At 44.6% G+C, this 20634-nt stretch overlaps 1 protein-coding gene across 20 annotated transcripts in view; it reads left to right on the forward strand.

The window, feature by feature from the left end:
• Osbpl6 (oxysterol binding protein-like 6) overlaps positions 1 to 20634 on the forward strand; it is a 191201-nt gene that overhangs the window by 137145 nt on the left and 33422 nt on the right. For 7 of the 20 annotated variants that reach the window (XM_087651709.1, NM_001431698.1, NM_001431697.1 and 4 more), the window contains 8 exon segments: positions 1877 to 1930; positions 2938 to 3051; positions 3159 to 3329; positions 7810 to 7942; positions 10159 to 10262; positions 11017 to 11109; positions 15034 to 15108; positions 20009 to 20174. In XM_087651709.1, the coding sequence (XP_087507835.1) occupies positions 1877 to 1930; positions 2938 to 3051; positions 3159 to 3329; positions 7810 to 7942; positions 10159 to 10262; positions 11017 to 11109; positions 15034 to 15108; positions 20009 to 20174 (910 nt within the window). 20 annotated transcript variants of the gene reach the window in all.

A 20634-nucleotide genomic window follows, 5' to 3' on the forward strand; every position in this document is an offset into this window, starting at 1 on the left:
ACTCAGAGCAGACAGGCTGTGGATTACAACGTCCTTAAAGAAATGGACAGACAGGAAATGCTACCCCAACCTATCTCCAGAGGATGAAGCCAGCCAAAGGGGCTTCCACTAATGCATCATTCCCTTGTACCCCTCAGCCCATACGAGTCCCCCAGTACCAAGGACTGCCCCTCATTCGCCATTCTTTGGACCTGGATTTTTGTCCAGCAAGCGATCCTGCCTCTTTTCCCACCGCCTTTCCTTCATCTTGTCATCACTAGCCTTACTTAGCGCTTTCCTGTGACACCTTGGACGTTATTCCTGGCTAAACTTCTTTAATGGAAACTTAAAATTGGGAAAACTGGCGAAAACCACGCTTTCAAAAACGAATAGCTAGGTTCAGTTTATCACTCTGGATTCCTGCTTCAGCAAAATGGCGGTGGGCTCACATCCTCCTGGACTGGGCACACTTAGCATGGACAGTAAGAGAGCAGCCCCCAGAGCTCTTTCTGCTCTCCCTAACGCCACCACATACTGATTAAGCACCAGCCCATAGGAATGCCCAAGTCACAGGTGATTGAATTGATTTTTAAAGTAGAATTTTTTTTGATTCCGGCAGGAACCTGTTGTTTTCAAGAGTCCCAAACAAAAGGATTACAGTTTCCCCTTTGTGAGTTTGAGGCAAGGATGGCTTTGGGGACCTGATATCCTGCTGTCTCAGCAGCTATGTGTTCTTACATCCCATGGAAATGGTCCAGCAGAGTAAATTGAGCAACAGAAAGACTTTCCGCATGTGCAGAATGAGACGGGAGGCCCATGGTGTGGCCGGCTCCTGAGAGCTGTTTAGATATTTTTTTTTTTGAGTGGCCCACAGAAAGAAAGCCAACATTAGAGAGGTCTTCAGTGTTTGTGGTTAAAATATAGCAAACCCACTTAAACCCAAGGCAGACAATTGTCTAGCTACCATCCCTTTTAGTTTCTTATTTTAAAAAAAAGCATATTATATTCATTCTTTGAGAATTTCATACATGTATACAGCGTATTCTGATCATAGTCACCATTTCTTCCTCAGTTTCTCCCAGAGGGCCTCAGCACACTGCCCTCTTAACAACTTCATGCCCCCTTTTGTTTTAATGTATGTGTGTTTCACCAGGCTACCCACGTATTGCCACGTGCACCCATTGGGACCATTCGCCAGTGCATGAGCAACCTGCCAGTAGCCACATCCCCAAGGAAAACGAGCAAATCTTCCTTCCCTGGTAGCCACCAACGGCCAGCCAGGGGAGGGGCCCCTTGTTCTTACCGTAGCTTGGGAACAATATTTAATCTCCTTCCCTAATAGTAGAACACAAGCATATTGCCCAGGCAAGTTATGTGCATATTGTCAAGGTCACTTAAGCCTTGTGGGTAATTTATTAGTAATGGATCTGGTGTGATGGCCTCTGCAATGGCCATGAGAATTTTTAGAACGTATCCACGGGTGTCCAGGGGAAATTCAGGGGTTGGTTTAGCTCCGGGGTGAACACTTCCCTGGAGAATGGTTGTAGAAGTGTTTAGAGTTGCTGTAATCTTTCCAGGTTATTTTTTTCTTGCCTTTACAATGTCCTAATGCAGTTTGGTCATGAAGCATAAGCTTCAGGTCCTTAGCTCTCCACCTCTCGGAGACAAACCGTGGAGAACAGGGATTCATCCCTGGCGTGTGTAAAAGCACCCTCCTAGAACTCTGCCCCACTTACCTCACTTCCTGTAACTGACTGTGGCCAGATGCCCCAAAATCCATGTATCAAACCCATCAACCATGGTAACTGCTGATGCCACGTGACTCTGCGACCCGCACTTGTAAACGTTTCATGTAATTCAGAGAGCAAGCGATAACTGGGGTGTTTGGTTCTTACAGCGCTTCTTTGTCCTGGATAACGGAATGTTAAAGTATTCAAAGGCGCCACTTGACGTAAGTATCTCGTAGGGCATGTTTCTCGGGTTGACATAAGGTCGTAAACACTGTAGCTATGCAAACTCTGTGCCGTGGCTCCCAGCTTTGTCTGTGCCTGAAGTATTTAACAAGCTACCCACTCTGTGTGTTCTAGAGAAGGGGTGCTTTAGGGTTATACTCAAGATAGCATAAAGATCTCAAAGTACTGCATGAATATTTAACTTTTTTTTTTTTAAAGCAGAAGCTTCAACCGGAAAGTGACACATTAGTAAAATCACCCTTTCTCTCCTAGACAGAAAACCCTGCACTTTTTTTTCTTTTCACTTTGAAATAAATTCCACGATCTTTGCTTTTTTGAGATTTAAAGCCCTCCTTGTTCTTGTCACCAAAAAAAAAACAAAAAACAAAAACAAAAACAAAAAACTGTCTTTTGTACTTAATTTGTGTTTCATTCACTTTTTATCTTGAAAACCCCAACTCATAAAAATTATTCCAAACTGCTTTCGCTTCATGTCTAAGTAGTAGTTTGCATGCAAATCTCCTCCCACATGATGTAGGGAGATGACGAAGGGCTTACATGTGGCTTTGTCCGCCCCTCTGCCGTGGGAGTAGCCATGTCCTTGCTCAGCCAGAGGAAGGGGCCGGCTGATCCCTGATCTCTGGTCTCAGCTGCCCAGTTCTACCCCAACAGCTGTCCTCCAGCTGATTCATGGGCGTTCTGGGTCACGGTTCCAAAGTTGACTTCAGTTATTTTGGGCATCCTTGGCATTACCTTATGGAGGAGATAGAAGCTAAGCAGTCTGGACCTAGGAAGATGTGAGGTTACTATTCGGGCCCCAGATAGGAGTAAGAGGAGCAGTGTCACATGCTGAAATTGATGTGAAGTCTTGGCAGCTCCATGTGTCCTTAGCTCTTAACCGTTTTCTCTTGGTTAAAAAGACTGTAGTCACCCACTTTGCATAGGCGAGTTACGGTCTACCCTTCCGAGAGCCCTCCCAGCGAGTTCACCAATCTGTTGCTTTCAGATCCAAAAAGGGAAAGTCCACGGGAGCATAGATGTAGGACTGTCTGTCATGTCGATTAAAAAGAAGGCTCGGAGAATAGACCTCGACACAGAGGAGCACATCTATCATTTGAAGGTGAGATTGTTTCCGGCATCTGGCCTTAGCAGGGGATGTGATTTGCCTGCACCGGTGGCAGCCAGCGGACCGTTTCCACAGCTGTCTGCCGTTGCTTCCCGTTGCAGGTGAAATCCCAGGACTGGTTTGATGCCTGGGTCTCCAAACTGCGCCACCACAGGTTGTACCGTCAGAATGAAATCGTGAGGTCACCGAGAGACGCCAGTTTCCACATATTTCCTGCAACGTCAACAGCTGAGTCCTCCCCAGCCGCTAATGTCTCTGTTGTGGATGGAAAGGTATGACCTTGCCTGTGCCGGGAGAAGTCAGCCTGGAAATTGCTTAGAAAGTTATCCCTGCCCATCTCTCTGTCTCCTTGGGGAACACCAGAAAGAGAAGAGTTTGCTTTTGTGATCTTACACTCTATGTAAGAAGCTATGTTGTCACTAGCGTTGAACACAAAGATGAGGTGGATGTGTGAGAGAGCTTCTTTGTCATAAATGGGAGGCGTCATTTTTGTGGGGATTTTTGGGAGGATTGGGAGGTAGAGCAAACATGTTTGATGGGAATTCTTGGGTGACCCCAAAGTTCTGAAATGGAAACTTTCCTCTTTTTTTTCTTTTAATTTATTCTGTAATCTTTTTTTTACAATCCAGATTTTATACCCCCTCCTGGTCCACCTTCCAACTGCTCCACATCGCACACCTTCTCTCCCCATCTCCAAGAGTATGCTCCCCCACTCTACCAGACCTCCCCACTCCCTGGGGCTCCGAGTCTCTTGAGGGTTAGGTGCATCTTCCCTGACTGAACCCAGACCCGGCAGTCCTCTGCTGTATATGTGTTGGGGGCCTCCTATCAGCTGGTGTATGTTGCCTGGTTGGTGGTTCAGTGTCTCAGAGATCCTAGGGGGTCCAGGTTAGTTGAAACTGCTGGTCTTCCTCCAGGGTCCCCCTCCTCCTCAGCTTCTTCCAGCTTTTCCCTAATTCAACCACAGGGGTCAGCAGCTTCTGTCCATTGGTTGGGTGTAAATATCTGCATCTGATTCTCTCAACTGCTTGTTGGGCCTTTCAGAGAGCAGTCATGATAGGCCTCAGTTTGTAAGCATACCATAGCCTTAGTAATAGCATCAGGCTTTGGGGCCTTCCCCTGAGCTGGATCCCAATTTGGGCCTATCATTGGACCTCCTTTTCCTCAGACTTTCTCCATTTTTGTCCCTGCAGTTCATTCAGACAGGAACAATTCTGGGTCAGACTTTTGACTATGGGATAGCAACCTCATCCCTCCATTTGCTGCCCTGACTTTCTACTGGAGGTTGATTCCTCAAGTTCCCTTCTCCACTATAGGGCATTTCATCTAAGGTCCCTCCCTTTGAGACCTGAGAGTCTCTCACCTCCCAGGTCCCTGGTACATTCTTGAGGGTTCCCCAAGCTCCTACCTTTCGAGGTTGCCGGTTTCCATTCGTTCTCCTGGCATTCAGGGCTTTAGCCCTGTTCCTTCCCAATACCTGATCATGTTCCCCTCTTCCTTTCCATGTCCTCCCCCCCTCCAGGTCCCTTTCTCCCTTCCCCCTCCTGTGGTTGCTTTCTTCTCCCTCCCAAGTGGGATTGAGGCGTCCTCACTTGGGCCCTTCTGCTTGTTAACCTTTTTGAGGTCTATAGATTGTATCCTGGGTATTATGTACCTTTCTGGCTGATGTCCACCTATTAGTGAGTAGATACCATGCATGTCATTTTGGGTCTGAGTTACCTCACCAAGGATGATATTTTCTAGTTCCATCCATTTGCCTACAAAACTCAAGATGTCCTCGTTCTTTTTCTTTTCCTTTTTTCCTTGTGTTTTTAAATTTTATTTAATCTTTTTTTTTTATACTCCAGACTTTTATTCCCCTTCTGGCCCACCCTCTGACTTTTTCGCATCCCATGCCTCTGTCTCCATGAGGATGTCCTTACCCCTTCCCCAGCTCCCACCCCTCACCCCACCAGACCTCTAAACTCCCTGGGGTGGGCCTCCAGTCTTTTGAGGGTTAGGTGCGTATATTCTCTCAGTGAACCCAGCCCTGGCAGTCTCCTGCTGTATATGTGTTGGGGGCCTCATATCTGCTGGGGACGGGGCGGGGGGAGGAACATGATCTGGTATTGGGTGTGGGGAAAGGACTAAAGCCCTGGGGGCCAGCAGAAAGAATGGAAACAGGCAACCTCGAGAGGTAGGAAGTTGAGGGACCCTCTAGAATGTACCAGGGACCTGGGAGGTGAGAGACTCTCAGGACCCAAAGGGAGGAACCTAGATGAAATGCCCTACAGTGGAGAGAGGGAACTCGTCGAGCCCACCTCTAGCAAAAGGACAGGGCATCAAGTGAGGGATGGGTTACAATTGTTCCTGTCTGAAAGAACTGCAGGGATGGAAATGAAGAAGGTCCAGCAGCAGACCCAAAGTGGGATCCAGCCCCAAGGCCTGACACCATTACTGAAGCTATGGGCCAATCACAAAAAGGGACCTATCATGGCTGCCCTCTGAAAGACCCAACAAGCAGCTGAAAGAGTCAGATGCAGATATGTGCAGTCAACCAATGAACAGAAGCTGCTGGCCCCTGTGATTGAATTAGGGAAAAGCTGGAGGAAGCTGAGGAAGGAGGGCGACCCTGTAGGAGAACCAGCAGTCTCAATTAACCTGGACCCCTGACAGAGGTCTCTCAAATACTGGACCACCAACCAGGCAGCATACACCAGCTGATAGGAAATTTATTTTCTCGTTTTGAGCTATAATGTATACATACATGACTCGCTTCCCTCTGGAGTGAATGTCAGTCAGTCAGAGAGGGGACAGCGGTATCAGTGGTGTTCCAGGGAGCAAGTACATTAGACATTTGACAGTCATTCACCTCTAATCCGTCACATAGCCAAGTTCTGAGACTGTGTTTGCATGTATACAAGTGACACGGCCATCCCAGGATGTGACCGCACCGCGGCTGCCAAAATCAGCACCAGACACGAGGTGCTGCAGGTCCTTAGGATGTAATAAGATTCATAGTCGGTGTTGCAGAAAAGCTGGAGGTATTCCTTGTCTGAAAGTCAAGGTTAGGAGAACAGTCAGGGAAGCAGCTGTTTCCATGGTGATTCAGTAATTGGGTTGCATTGCACGGGGCCGTAGCAGCTTTATCCTCCGTAGCCCAAACAGAGGTTGGAGACAGCTGATCGGGCTCCAAAACATGGCAGCGAAGAGATTCTGCCTCCTCTGTACCTCCTCGGGAGTCTACACAGGTCCCGGGATTACACAGTCCCTTCTCTGCATGGCACTGGAAAACTTGACTGGGAAAGGGAAGGCCTAGCAGATCAGACTTACTGGAATGTTGCCACACTGAGTTTTTGTCATTTGATGGAAAGTAGTGTATAAGGTAAACCCCATTAATTATATTTCATTGTGGCCTCATTTCTGCTAAAGACTCTTTAATTACCCTTCTCCCAGGAATTGGGTTGCCCTAAATACCAACCAGTTCTGAGATAAAAGCGAATGAGCTAGGAGGCCAGAGAGATTGGGGATTTGGGAACTTAGAGGTTCCCCCGCCCCAGGTAGTCGCCATATTTCTCCAGGCCTCCTGAGTCTTCGCCAGAGGCCGGAATGAATCCCAGTGTTAGTCCAAATTAAATGAGAACTATATCTCAAATAGATCTTTAAAAAGAAAACATAAATTTTTAATTCTCTGGTTTTTCCAGCTTCTGCCTGTATCTTTGGCACAAAGCACTGATAAAAGATGCATTATTTCTGTCCCTTGCCTGGCTTATTAAATAACGTGGGTGATATCTGAGATTGGGGGACTGAAACCAAATCCTCCCCCACTGTTTTCTCTGGAATAAGAAAAGTCTCCAGCTCTAGTTTCCACAAAAGGTCCATTTCTCTGGTTGCAAGTGGCACAGCCAAGAGCGCAGACTCTGCGGGGCGACTTCCATTACATTTAACAAAACGCAGGAGAGAGCCTTTGTCCTTCTTCCTACCGCCCACATATCAAATTATGAGGCTCCTGAGTGTTAATTGGTTTGTGGTCCTGTGTGGGTAATAAATAAGACTGGGTTTGCTAACTGTGCATTATTTATTTCTTAATAATTTATAACATAATCAGTTGTAATTGAGTATTAGAGTCAAATGCGAACTTTTAAAGTCATTTTGGGCTCCTGGGGAAGGAAGTTCTGTTTCTTTTGCTGTTGACCGTGCACATCAGCATCCTCACATTTGGTTCTACTCTATTTCACATAAAAACCCTCTCGTGGAACACCTATGAGCTGTGGATAACTTGACAGGAAGGCCCTTTATATAATCTTCAGGATGTTTTTGAAGCGTTATAAGGCTGTGTGGTGGTGGGTGGTGAACTTCGGGATCACACAAGGGTAACGAGAGTTTTGAGTTGATCTTTAGGGCACAGAGGGCTCCTGCGAGAAGTCCTTAGCTGTAAGCTAAGGGGACTGTAGTGAGGATACTGGATCAAGTACAACTTTATGAGGAGTTTCAGGACTGGGTTCCTGAGCTCTTGGGTCCTCATGGATCTGGACTATTATTATTGTTGTTGTTGTTGTTGTTGTTGTTATTATTATTATTATTACTATTATTGAGTCTGGGCCATTGTTGCTATTGTTATTAATATTACTATTGAGTCTGGGCCATTGTTGTTGTTGTTACTTTGAACGCCATCTTCTCGTCGGGTGAAGGAGATGGTGTTACTGGAGTGCTGTGACTACAGGAATCCAGCCTTCGCTGTGTGAGTCAAACGCTTCATCTCCTTGCTTGTAGATGCAGCCTAGCAGCTTTCCATGGCAGTCCCCCTTACCATGCAGTAACAGCCTCCCTGCGACCTGCACGACTGGGCAGAGTAAGGTGGCAGCCTGGCTGCAGGACTCAGAAGAAATGGACCGGTGTGCGGAAGGTTAGTTCCTGCCCCTGTGGCTTCTCAGAATGAGAACCCAGAGCTGATGATTCAAGGAAAACACTGCAGCTTCAGTCTCACCACCCAAGGGACCCGGCCTTTCTTCTTTCTTACACTTCTAGATCCTTCTCTGCTCTGTAACCCTGGCTTCTTAGCTGCCAATTCTCCCACCTCCTCACAAGTGGATCTGAGCTTCTCCCCAGCCATGGCTTCCTCATCTTCAACCTTTTCATCTCTTTATGAGTTCTTTCTCACTGCCTTCACTTGGGACCTAAAGATTCCCTTGGGATCCAAAGAACCTTCCAGTCTCATTCTGGGACTCTGTGCTGCCCTCCTCTCTGGGTGCCGTCCATGCTTCCTTCTCTGTGGCTGTGTTGCCCATGGATCCAGATATCCCATAGCTATGTTCCCGATAGCACAGAAGTAAACATTAGGATCTAGGGTGATGTGTCTGGAGTTCCGTGTGACTGGAGTTTCCTTGTGGCTAGGCCTTTCAGGATTCTGACTAGTCCATTCCCTGGGCTACTTAATCCATTATTTTCTCCTCCCCATCAAAGCCCTCTGGCCCACTTTATCCACTGGCCATTTCCATTCTGAAGCAGTTTTCACTCGACCCACAAACCTTACAAAGGCAAGGACAATGTAGACAGCATTCAGTAAGTCTCAACTGATTTTTCTTTTTAGATGCTCTTCAGATACTGTAAGTATTAATTTTGTTCTTTTATGGTATTATAATTAAACAGATGTTATGTAACTTTTTGAGATCTTCACTTAGGCAAATAAAATTGATGATCTGCATTAATCCCCCCCATACCCTCACCATTGTTTTAACTTCAAATTTGCATTTTCGAGACACCAAGCTCCTGAACTTAATCCACTCAGGGAACTATGATTTAAAAGGGATTTCACAGTCATAATCCTGTCCATTTGACATCTACCTAGAGTGTTTTCCTGGAATGTGTTCACCACATACAGCTTCCAGTTTTGGAAGGAAACAGATGACCTTCAGACAGCACTGTAAATTCCTGCCTTATTTGGAGACCACCCTGGCTCACCTGTCGGAAGGACAGCTACAGAGGCACTGCCTCCCTTAGCCCAGCCTCTACTGCTAGAAAAGAGGACTCAGACATTCAGACGTTCTCACAACCGAGCACCTATCTGAATGGGGTGCCCTGCCTTTCAACCTTACTCACTGGGGAAGACTCAACAAATGTCGTTCCGTGTGTTTTCATATGCCCACCTGTGAGCCTTTGGATAGGCTTTCCCAACACGAAGTTCCCTCTGTGTCCTTCTCCTCTTCCCTTCTCCACCGGTCTGTTTGGCTAAAACTTTTCTATCAATCTTCTAGACCCCGGTGTGTGTGATGGTGGTGGTGGGCTCTCTCTTGTAAATCTGCCCTCAAACCATGAAACAAGGAACACGCTCTCCTCTCCTAGTCTCTTACTGCACTTAAAAAAAACTATACTGTTCAGTTGTCATAGAACATGCCTACTACTGAGATGGGTTTCAGTTCAGAGAAAGGGAATATTTCATATTTATTTCATTGGTTGAATTTCAAAAGATGTAACATTTTTTGGAACCCTTTGTATGTCTGATTTATAGCGTCAGCAGTTAAGGTAGTCGTCTGTTTCAGACTTGCATGAATCCAGGTCTTAAATATATCGATAAATTGCTTGGCTCTTAGAGCATATTTTTCCATAGAGATGAAATTTAAATTAGTAAAACTCTACAGTAGGTTTTACGGGAACTGTTCCTTGCCACGCAATAAGTGGGCCGGAGAACAGATGCGTTCAACCGATTTTTACTCTTCTGTTTCTCTGAACTTGACTTTGCCTCCACCCAAACTCCACACCTTGTAAAGCGTTTCAGAGGGACAAGTCAACAGGACCCTAGGAATAAAACCACAAGCCTACCAAAGCCCCCGGAGTGTCCATGAGACGAGAGCTGTGAGGGCGGACCTCAATCCCACAACTGGGAGTGTTAATGGTACCTCCTCTCAGAGTCATAGTTGGTAAGAAAGGACTTTGAAACAATCTCACTGCCAGTAACTCCCCTGGCTCTGACCCAGAGCGAGGTATGCTCTGTGTTACCTGTCAGAGTCACCATCATGTAAACATGGATATCCAGTCACATGTGCACACTACATTGTGGACTAGGTCCCCTTTATTATTGCCATCTCCATTTCTATCCAACTCGAACATTTTTGTCTTCATTAGATCTTGCACATTGCCAGTCAAACCTTGTGGAACTTAGCAAGCTCCTGCAGAACCTGGAGATACTTCAGAGAACTCAGTCGGCTCCTAACTTCACTGACATGCAGGTAAATGTAATGGCTGCTGGTAACACGATTTCAGATCCTAACTTCAAACCTTTACTGGACTGTCCTATGAATATGCAAGGTGACACTTAAAAGGAAGTTACTATTCCCAGGCTAACATTACGCTATTTATAATAATATGTAGTTGATATTCTGGGGTTACTTATTTAACGTGTATGCATGCTTTGCCTACTTGTATATGTGTGCACCGTATGTGTGCAGTGGCTGTGCAGTCCAGAAGAAGGCATTGGATTTCCCTAGGAGTCGTATTAGATGGCTGTGAGCTGCTTTGTGGGTGCTGGGAATCAAACCTGGGTCCTCTATAGGAACAATTGCTGAGCCGTGTCTCCAGCCCCCGTGGAATTATTTGTAATACTTTGAAGTTTGGTTTTACATTTAAATACATACAGACTCTTGCAAACATATTTGTGTCGATTCCCAGTTCTCTTTTGTGTTAACCATGACGGCTTTGAAGTTTAAGTTCTAGAACATTCAAGAAGTATAGCTGTCTTTAAAGTAGAAAAAAAAAAACAGTGCTCACAGCCTCTAATCTTGTTCTCATTTTTGCACACTAGAAATATAGCTTTCACAAGCGAGTTGTAGACGTCTTAGCTGTCAATGCCTTTCTCCTTTGGCTGGTTTGCTTTGGGGGTTCTAACGATTCCTTACTAACTTTCTGGGCTCTTTGTACTTAACGTGTTATCATCTGTGTGAACTTAATAATCCTTTGTTGCTTTTAACTATTTGTGTAATGTAGGCTAACTGTGTAGATATTTCAAAGAAAGACAAGCGGGTCACAAGACGCTGGAGGACAAAAAGTGTCAGCAAAGATACAAAAATACAACTGCAGGTACCGCTTTTGCTTTGCCTTTCTTTGGGTTTCCCTCTGTTCCCGTTCTGTACCCGCCCCTGGGTGTGAGATCGGAGGGATAGCTTCACTGCTTGAAAGACTGTCCTTTGGAAGAGTCGTGCTAACTAAAACTCAAATTAACTGTAGTTAATTGTGCATAAGTACAAACACCTTGTAAATGATCCAATGAGGATTTCCGGCCTCAGTTCTAACCTTTGAAACATTAAAACTTAGAGAGAAAGCCACTTTAAAATCAAAACTGGGAAGCCCGTGGACAGTAATATATGTTCCTTTCCAGAGTCTCGGGGCTAGAGGGCTCTTTTATATGGGTGAACTTTGTCCACGGTTTTATCAAGGCCTTGTAGGTTAAAGATCAACACACCCGGGTGTTACTGTGATCACTGGTTCGCTGGCCTCGTAACTTAGACGTTTCTGTTAAGCTTTCTGGACTTCATTTGCTCCTGCTCAAGTTGCAGAATTAATTTAATGATCACCGAGTTCTGTCTCAACTCCGAAATCCTATAATTACAAAGGTAAATAGTATCTGGCCTACAAGATCATTCTAAAATTGGAACCAAAATCTCCACAGCTCATGATACATTTACTTGAAATAAAAATTTTAATTGCAATAAATAGCCATATATTTTCAAGTATGACCCTCTTAGGTTATAGCATTTCGATGATACAGGATGCCTAAAACCCACGTCATAAATCATATTACTTCCAAATCTTGACAAGAATCTTTAGCATTCTTATCTTAGCTGTGTATGATTGCTTACCTGCCAGTTAAAACTAGTCAGTTTCATTTTTAAAAGATTATAATGTTGGTGCATTTAGATCTTAACACAAAGTGACTGTGTCCCACTGTTCTTCCTTTTCCTCTGAATGATTAACCAAAGTAATCCTTCCCCGATTCCAGCTGCTTTAATGGCGTCCTTTGTCTTCTCACTCTGAATGTGTCAATAATGAACTGTTAGTGTGCTTCCTAATCTGATGTCATTCACGGCAGTTTTTATAAGCGCTAAACAGCAGTGTTCCTACTTAGAATATCTGTATTCCATGAATGTAATTATCTGTGTTCCTCTGAGCGATATAGTTTCCTGTGTTTTTCTCATTCGGTTCATAAAATTAGTGCTCTAGGGAAAACAAGCCAAGTGTTTGGTTTTTTTTTTTTCACAAGAAACCAGTAAGATGGTCATTTGTTTTGAGGTTACAGTTCGTCTTGCTTTTAGGCTTTGTGTTCATGGGTAGAATCATTTTCGCTACCAGAAGCTTTCCTTTAAATAAAAGAATTGGGGAATGTTAGTGTCCTAAGAACATACCTGTTGGTGATAGATACTGTTTGTTTAAGGCATGCCTCTGGACAGCCATTGTCTTGAGCGGACTGGCTCTTCACAAACCTGCACACAGCACCCCTGGCTGACTGTGGAGCCAGGACTCCTACCACAAGTTCCATGGTCCATCTTTCCCCTGGAGGAAACAGAGTGCAACTCTGGTTAATAGATGTACAGAGAAATCACAAGGATTGTTTTGAGTCATCAGAAGACACTGGTGCCAAAGCAGAGAAATCTTTGAGTGGCTTCTTTGAATCTCTCACCATTGTCTTGCTTTGTTTGACTTAGGAGGGACACAAGTGACCTGGTGATTCTTACATAGATGAGGAATCTGAGATTACCTCGTCCCTGCAGTCACTTTACACTTTCAAGAGGAGCAGATGCAGTTTTGAGTAGAAACGTAGACTTTGGATAAGCTTGTAGTCACTCCCAGAAAGCGTTTACTTCCGCTTGGACTTAGGTGTGTATCGTTGGCTGGAGGGCTGCAGGATTGGCTCTCAGTCCCCTTGCACATTTTCTGCCTGCTGAAGGCAGCAGGTCTTCCAGGAGTCTTCAGGGGTCTCTCTAACTGGAACAGGACTGAAGCTCCTTCAACATGCGCACCTCATGGGGATGAGGGAGCTCACCCAGCAATGTCTGTGACCAGCAGGAACATCCGTATTTAGCAGTCTCTTGCCTCCAGAAAGGGCCAACATTTATTTTTACAGAGTAGATTAGTGACTTCTTACCCTAGCTGTTTTCCTTCCTATGTTCAAAGCTTTTTGGTTAGAATTCCATCTTACTGCTGCCAAGAATTTGTTTCCAGTTCCTTGTCATCTCGCTTTCCAGGATGACCCCATCAAAGCCAACTTGAGAGACTCTAGCATTGTCGTAACTTGTTTTTCTGTTGCTTACCATCTAGGTCATTAGCCAGTTATGAAGGAAGCGAGGCTGTGTGGCAGTCGCACTTGGCTGTTGATCATTATCAAGGTTGATATTGTGTCATTAAGTTTTGCATCCACCATTCTTTAGTAGCTGTCATTGTGAAAGAATTATGAAATAAATTATTTTTTTAAAAAAATGACTCCAGGAAGTAGAAATGAAACTAGAACATGAAACATGTGCTATACCAAATATTTGATGACTTCGTCTTGTATAGGGTACATTGCTCACCTTAGTGGACCATGAGGTTAAATGCTAGACTCATCTGGTCATATTCATACGAGATGCCACTGGCTTGCTTTCAGAAATCTCTTATGTAACTCATGGAGTCAGCTTCTGTCTGTGAGGATTATCTTTAAAGAAGATAGGCATCCCAAACTTCGCGTTTTCTGGTTCTAATAAAAATCTAAGTAAAACTATACAGTCAAAAGTGCTGTAGGAGAGAAGGACTGTGTCCCTGTGTCATTCATAGAGCAAATTAGATAATAGGCCCTAGATACTGGAGAGATCGGATAGAGTGGGAAAAGTACATAGTAGCCGATAAAATTACCCATCATTCACAAGAAGCTTCTGCCCTAGTTCCACATCCCACAATTATACCGACATGTGAAGGCAAGGTCTTCCTTCATTACATTAAATGTAGAGATTTTGTGTAGAAAACCTTTGTAGAAAATAAATTATGTGTAGTGGCATACATAAATATGCAAAAGATTTGTGAAGTAGTTTGAAAAGTTTAAGAGCATCAGAGATGTGAGAATTCAAAATATTTGTCATTCCAAACAGATGAGAGTAGTCGTGATGGATTTTGCGTGTGTGTGTGTGTGTGTGTGTGTGTGTGTGTGTGTGTGTGTGTGTGTGAATCGTTGGGTTAATATAAGAAATCTCACTTTGGCTACCTGGAGATGGAAATATTGTCTGCTAGCTTGAAGTCTATGACACTGAGGTGACTTTGAAGGATGAGAAAGAAATGCCATCACCTCTGGGCTTCTTTGGGTTTGTACAGAGGTACAAATCACCAGATAAACCTGTGCTGTTGGGTGTCCATAACTGCTATTGTGAGGCATTGATCCCACACTCTGTAGCACTTGAAGGCTCTCCAGTTCCCCCACAGCCCCAGTCTAGTAGGACTGACCTCCACCTTGGGCAATTCTTTTCTAACACTAAGCCCCTGCCAGTAGACTTTTTGGTAGAGGGTTGAGTTGGGGAGTTAAAGAGCCCCGTTTCTCTTCCTTTTATTTTGTCTCTGAGTATGATTTTTTTTGCCTTTATATTTTTTATAATCACTTTCCCCAGAGCTTGCCTATTTTCTACTCTGCCATTTACTGGACGCCTTCTGACTTAATGCAGTGTGTCCTCACAGTTTTAAAGAGTGGCGAGCATGTCCGTTTTACTTTAGAATGGCAGGCTCCCCATTACTTCATTAATCCACAGGAGAGCCCTCTGTCTGCTCTTGGGGTAGGGATTATATTCAGGAAGTGTTTGGGCAGTCTGCACTGAGAAGAAAGCTCGTTAGCTGTGACATGAGTGTCCCTCTGACTTGTCTCAACGCTCAGATTTACAGTTAAAACTCTTTTCTTCTGCCTGATCATCTTTCATCCCCCCACGAACCCCTCGTCTTTATCCCTACCCCATGTTTTTTACCCCCTTTTCTTCTCCCATTCACTGTCAGGAAGGGCCACCTGCGAAGGGCCAGTTCAACACAACTCGGCGCCGGCAGAGGCTAGCGGCAGCGGTGGCTACAACAGTGAGTGGATTTCCATCTCAAATGAGGAACTGTGTGCAAGGGTGACCCTGTCCTGATGGCGCCATCAGCGTGTGGTGGATCACCTGTGGCCTACCCCGTGGATATCACTTTCAGATGACCTCTGGCTCTCCTCGCCTGACAGGGATTGGACAGTGGGTGCTGGGTTTGGCAGAGGAGAACTAATTCGTGATCCTCCTCTTCTACTGTTATTGGAAGAAGGGTCAAAACTCAAGTCTGAGTTTGAGAAACTGATCATGGGGCTCCAAGATAGGAGGATTTTCTTAAATGGTGATATCTCATTTATTTGTTTTTCCATACTGATGCCTGAACCTTTTGTCTTTCTAAGAAGTGTCCCATGACTACAGAAATAAGTTGCACTCGTTTGTGTGCAACAGTATGACGGCTTGAGGAGACGGCAGTGAGAGGCTAGAAAAGGTGGATTTTGATGTCATCTCTACATGGCTACCTAAAGTCCATGTAGCAAGGGAAATCATGTTATAGAAAGAATGTTGGCCTGAAAACCAGAAAATAGTGTGGAAATGAAAAAAAAAAGAAACCATGAAGTTAGATAGTATATAATCTATATGTAGACAAGTTTTTTGTTTTGTTTTGTTTTTTTTGTTTTGGTTTGGTTTTTTTTTGTTTTGTTTTTTTTTTTTTTTTGGTTCTTTTTTTCGGAGCTGGGGACCGAACCCAGGGCCTTGCGCTTCCTAGGCAAGCGCTCTACTACTGAGCTAAATCCCCAACCCCGACAAGTATTTTTTTACTCCTAAGAGGGGAAAGGATAGATAGAAGGGTGTAGGTGAGAATCATGACTGTCCATATACAATATGAAATAGAATACAAGATAAAAATAAACCATAGTATCAGTTCATCCCAAGATGGTGTTCACTTTTTAATACATAGCTTCTCGAGCCCATGGTAATCATGGATAATAGTTTTTTGTCTAGTACATGATTTTTATGAGTTACTAACAATTTTATCCTTGCTAAAATTAGGGTATGCTTCAAGGTTAGACTGTCTAAAAATAACGTAAAGGGTTTGACTGCACGGTAGAAAGCTCCTGCGTGAGGTCTGCTGTTTTTTCAGTTCGTAGCCAGCCCTGGCATGCTGTGTGTGTCTTAGCTACACTACAGGATAGAATTACTTATGATTATTGAAACAACCAGTGACTTGGAATTAATTAGGGGACTGACTCTGACACTCATAGTTTTACAAATATTTGAACCAAGTCATTACCGAAATTGCGTTTATGGTGCAGTGGATCTATTCAGATGTAACTAAAGGCAACTGCCTCTGGGTCAGTTAGAGATTCTGACAGGAGACACCTCGCCAGCCAAAGGAATAAACTGAACAAATCCAGATGGTCTTTAGAGAAGAAACAGTATCAGAGTCTGGGAAGCAAAGATCAGTTTTCTTGTGAAAATGCTAAGGCTTCCTCTAATAATAAACTCCCAGAATACCATGCAAGGAGGCGATGGTGTTTTCCCTGGGTTCAGTTTTTAAGCTTTGCACACAGTGAAAATAATAAAGTTAGGATTAGTACCTGTTTGCATAGAGTAAGTTTATATTTTCTAAAGTTGGAAGCAGAGTTGGCTTGTTAAAACAAGAAGCATCAATGTCCACATCCCAACGCCACTATGACCACGGAGACTATAAAATTAACTTAGATGATTCTAGTGAAAAAGGGTACGGTCAACAATTAAAATAATTACAGGAATAACCAGTATTGGGTGGCTACTGCCCTTTGGGAGCTGTACTCTGACTCCATGTCTATGAGGCATGGAAAGAATCCACCTCTGACCCCTGACCACCATCCTCAGCCCCAGTGGGCCTGATTCAGCCTCCCTGTTTCTTCCAGTGTCCCTCCTCTTCCCACTGAAGTTACCCCACATTTAAACTTGCCTCCTCATCCTAGAATCCTTGTCAGTTTTATTATCTTCCACTTAGGCATCGGGGGTGACTGGGTTTGATACCAAAGAAAAGTCTACCTGGGGAGATATTTCCAAAATGTGTTCTCATTGGGCCTGAACACTGGCACTCAGAATGGCCAACTTTCTCCACTAGCCAAAGCGTGCAATACTTCAATTGGGGAAACACAGAAACACCGGCCCCAAGTGCAATAACACCTAGTCTCCCCAAACCAACAGTACCCCAAACAAATCCTTGAATGCATACAGCAGGATACTAATGGGAATTTTCACCCTGACTCTTAAGACTTCTTAAGCTTAATATTACTGGACACACCAGCGTATCTTCCTGGTGACCACTGCTAGATTTGGAGGCCAGCAGTTCTCCTCATAAACACCCTTCTCTTCTGGCTTACTTGTAGGTGAATTTTAAGGGGGTCCCCTAACATTTACTCCAGCTACTGGTATCAGAATGTTCCTGAACCAGGCTTCCCCCCTGTTGTAGAGCTTCTAGGAAGCCTTGAGGTCCTCCTGAGCAGAGAAGCAAGGCTCACACTCTGCACTGAAGGTTCACAGCTCCGAGTGTGGGGGGGAGAGGAGGGGGGGTAGCTCTCATTCCAACCCTCACTGCTGACAAGAAACTGGTTACCACTTAAAGTGTTTTCTATCCAAATGATGTCCTGTGTCAACGAATGAAAACTGAATGAGTCCCCAGGCTAAAGAAATAGTCAGTTAGATTAATACGTCCTGATTTATATTCTCTACTTTACAAATTCCTCGATTAAAATGACCCACTCAACACACTTCTCCTAAGGAAAAAGAGATAACTATTTAATTCAGTTGAATGTGTATAAAAATAGTTTCCACCTTCCCAGGAAACGGTCTAGTTGCAATTAGCTTGGAGTATTGCGAGTTCATTCCCTGTGGGTCATATACAAAGCCACCCTTCAACTGTGTTAGGGAGTCAGTTCAAAACTCAATTATGAGGGGCTGGGGATTTAGCTCAGTGGTAGAGCGCTTACCTAGGAAGCGCAAGGCCCTGGGTTCGGTCCCCAGCTCCGAAAAAAAAGAACCAAAAAAAAAAAACAAAACAAAAAAAACCAAAAAACTCAATTATGTTCAGTTATAAATTTGTAAATTGTGTTTCTGATTCAAGTATTTAGTAGAGAGGCTTTTGTCGTGCACAAATATGGGGTCTTCTTGGACTCCTCGGGTTTTTACAGTGGCTCCTCCACGGCCCCTGCTAAACTAACGTGGCCCCCTCCCCACACACTCAGAGGAAACACCCACGCTGGCTGAATGCTTGAAGATTTTTGAGTGACATGAAACTTTCCCATGAACCTCAGTGTGCTGTCTCCCAACACCAAGCACCCATGTTTGATTTTCTTAATGATCTTTGGTCCACCTTTAATTGCTTTCTACACAGGGGTCCTGTTTTTCTCTTAGTACCCCCAAAGCTTCTCTGTCATCACTGTAGAGTCCCCAACATTAGGGAACCCCAGCACTCCATTCTCTCACAGGACTCATTTGATACTTCTCTGCCTCGGATCTGGGACAGAAGCAAGGTTTGAGCCTACTAAGGTAGACGGCCATTGACATCTCCCAGCACGCTCACTGTAGTTCCTCCTGAGGAAAATTGATGATGACTTTGATACCGCTGAAGGCCTCAGAGGATGTGCGTTAACTTGCTTAGTGTAGGTGGCGTGAGTGGGGACGTTTCCCATTGTCTTCCTTCCTCAGCAATAACTTCTTCCCTTTGATACCTTCCCAGAGAAAGTACTAACCATCAGAGCTGAACTACGTCAGCGGGGTCATCAGTCAAGTCATGGCCCATGGACCAGATTTTTTTTTTCTTATTTCTCTCCGCTTATCTGACTATATGAGCAAGACAAACAGAGAGCCCTTTTATTCTATCCTTTCTCGTTTATCAAATTCATAAAATTTAAAAGAAAAGCCTATTAAGGAAATGAAGTGTTTTACACGCGCGCGCGCGCGCGCGCGCGCGCGCGCACACACACACACACACACACACACACACACACACACATTCTCCCACACACCAAAGTATTGCAAATTAGTCAGGGACAAAGAGTCAGCGCTTCAATTGTAGAAAATACAGCTTCTGTAGGGTCTATATTATGGCTCCTCAGGGTAGCTGAGAGAAGATCTGTGTCGTAAGATTAAGAAAGTTAGCTTCCGGGTTAGCTAGAATAGTATTTCCATTTCCCAAGAACGATTAACCAATAGCACTTGGGACCCTCAGGTTGACCCTCTAAAAAGGACAAGAAAGTGCTTTGCCCCAGCCCAAGCGTAGTCTATATCCAGTCTGGACAGGACAGTTCCTGTTGCTACTGGGGAATGCTCTACAATAATGTGACCTTTTCTACTAATGCCTTTCAGTGGTGACTAGTTCCTAAGCCACAGTCATCCAGATGACAGGGACGCGTGTGATCACAAAGGCAAATGGCAGTGACTCACATAATAGGTTTCGTTTGTGAATATGTTAATCAGTATATTTTTAAATGACCGAGTCTCTTTAATTCATTAGTGTATGTACTGTAAACTTGCTTTGTCCAGTGGCTATAGACCAGGCAAATCTTTAGGCGTATTTTTATATTTTTATTAAGATCCTGCCTAAGCTCAAAGAGAAGTGACTATAAATTGCATTCTGACTGTGGGAGAACAGGTCCACTACAAGGTTCGGGGTGCTCTTTTCCACCAGTTACTTCTAGGGACAAGTGGGGGTTCAGAGGTGTGTAGTCACTGTTCTCTGTAAGAAGGAAAACCCAGTGAGAAATTCTGGAACTCTCAGAAACAAGACTAACTCCTCCCAGGCCACAGTATTTGTGAAATGAATGAGGGCTGAGGCTTTCCTGAGCGCATCGTCAGAAGGGAATGGGTTGTTGTAGTGGAAAGGAAGGGCCCTGGCTGCAGAGGAGACGGTGGTCAGGACGTGGTGACACGTGAATAATGTATACCTTCCCTTCCAGGTTCCTTTCAGCGCCACTATGTCACCCGTGCGTCTGCACTCCTCCAACCCCAACCTTTGTGCAGACATTGAGTTTCAGACCCCTCCTAGCCACCTCACCGACCCTCTGGAAAGTTCCACAGATTATACCAAGCTACAAGAAGAATTTTGTCTAATTGCGCAGAAAGGTAACACTACAAGGTTTTTGATGGCGGGGAATTTGACGAGAGATGCGTTATTTTATCTTTGCATAGGTGAGGGTGGCAGAAGGATGGACCGGTTAATACATGGGCAGAACTCTATAAAAATGTGGGATGCGCGGCCACCTACCAGGACAACCACAGCGAGACCTTCGGTTTTCACTGGAAAGAAAAGAGGCAGAGAAGCAAAGAAGGATTTGTTTCCTAGGCAGCCCAGCAAGATACTGTCTCTAACCATTGTTTTCTCAGTGTCTTACAGTTACCTTATAATCCATATTTACTTAATTGTAGCCAGGAAAAAAAAACTGCTCCTTTTCCAAACAAGCGTCACTCTTGTTGTTTTCAACTGGGTGAAGCTCGGCTGCGAGCTGCCGTGGTTCACTAACCAAGCTCACCCGATGGCTTTCTGCTGCAGCCTGGGCTGAGAAAGGGACTTCTACCGTGTTCC

This window comes from Rattus norvegicus, chromosome 3 (assembly GCF_021556685.1).
Source record: "Rattus norvegicus strain SHRSP/BbbUtx chromosome 3, alternate assembly SHRSP_T2T, whole genome shotgun sequence".
NCBI classification, from domain to species: domain Eukaryota; kingdom Metazoa; phylum Chordata; class Mammalia; order Rodentia; family Muridae; genus Rattus; species Rattus norvegicus.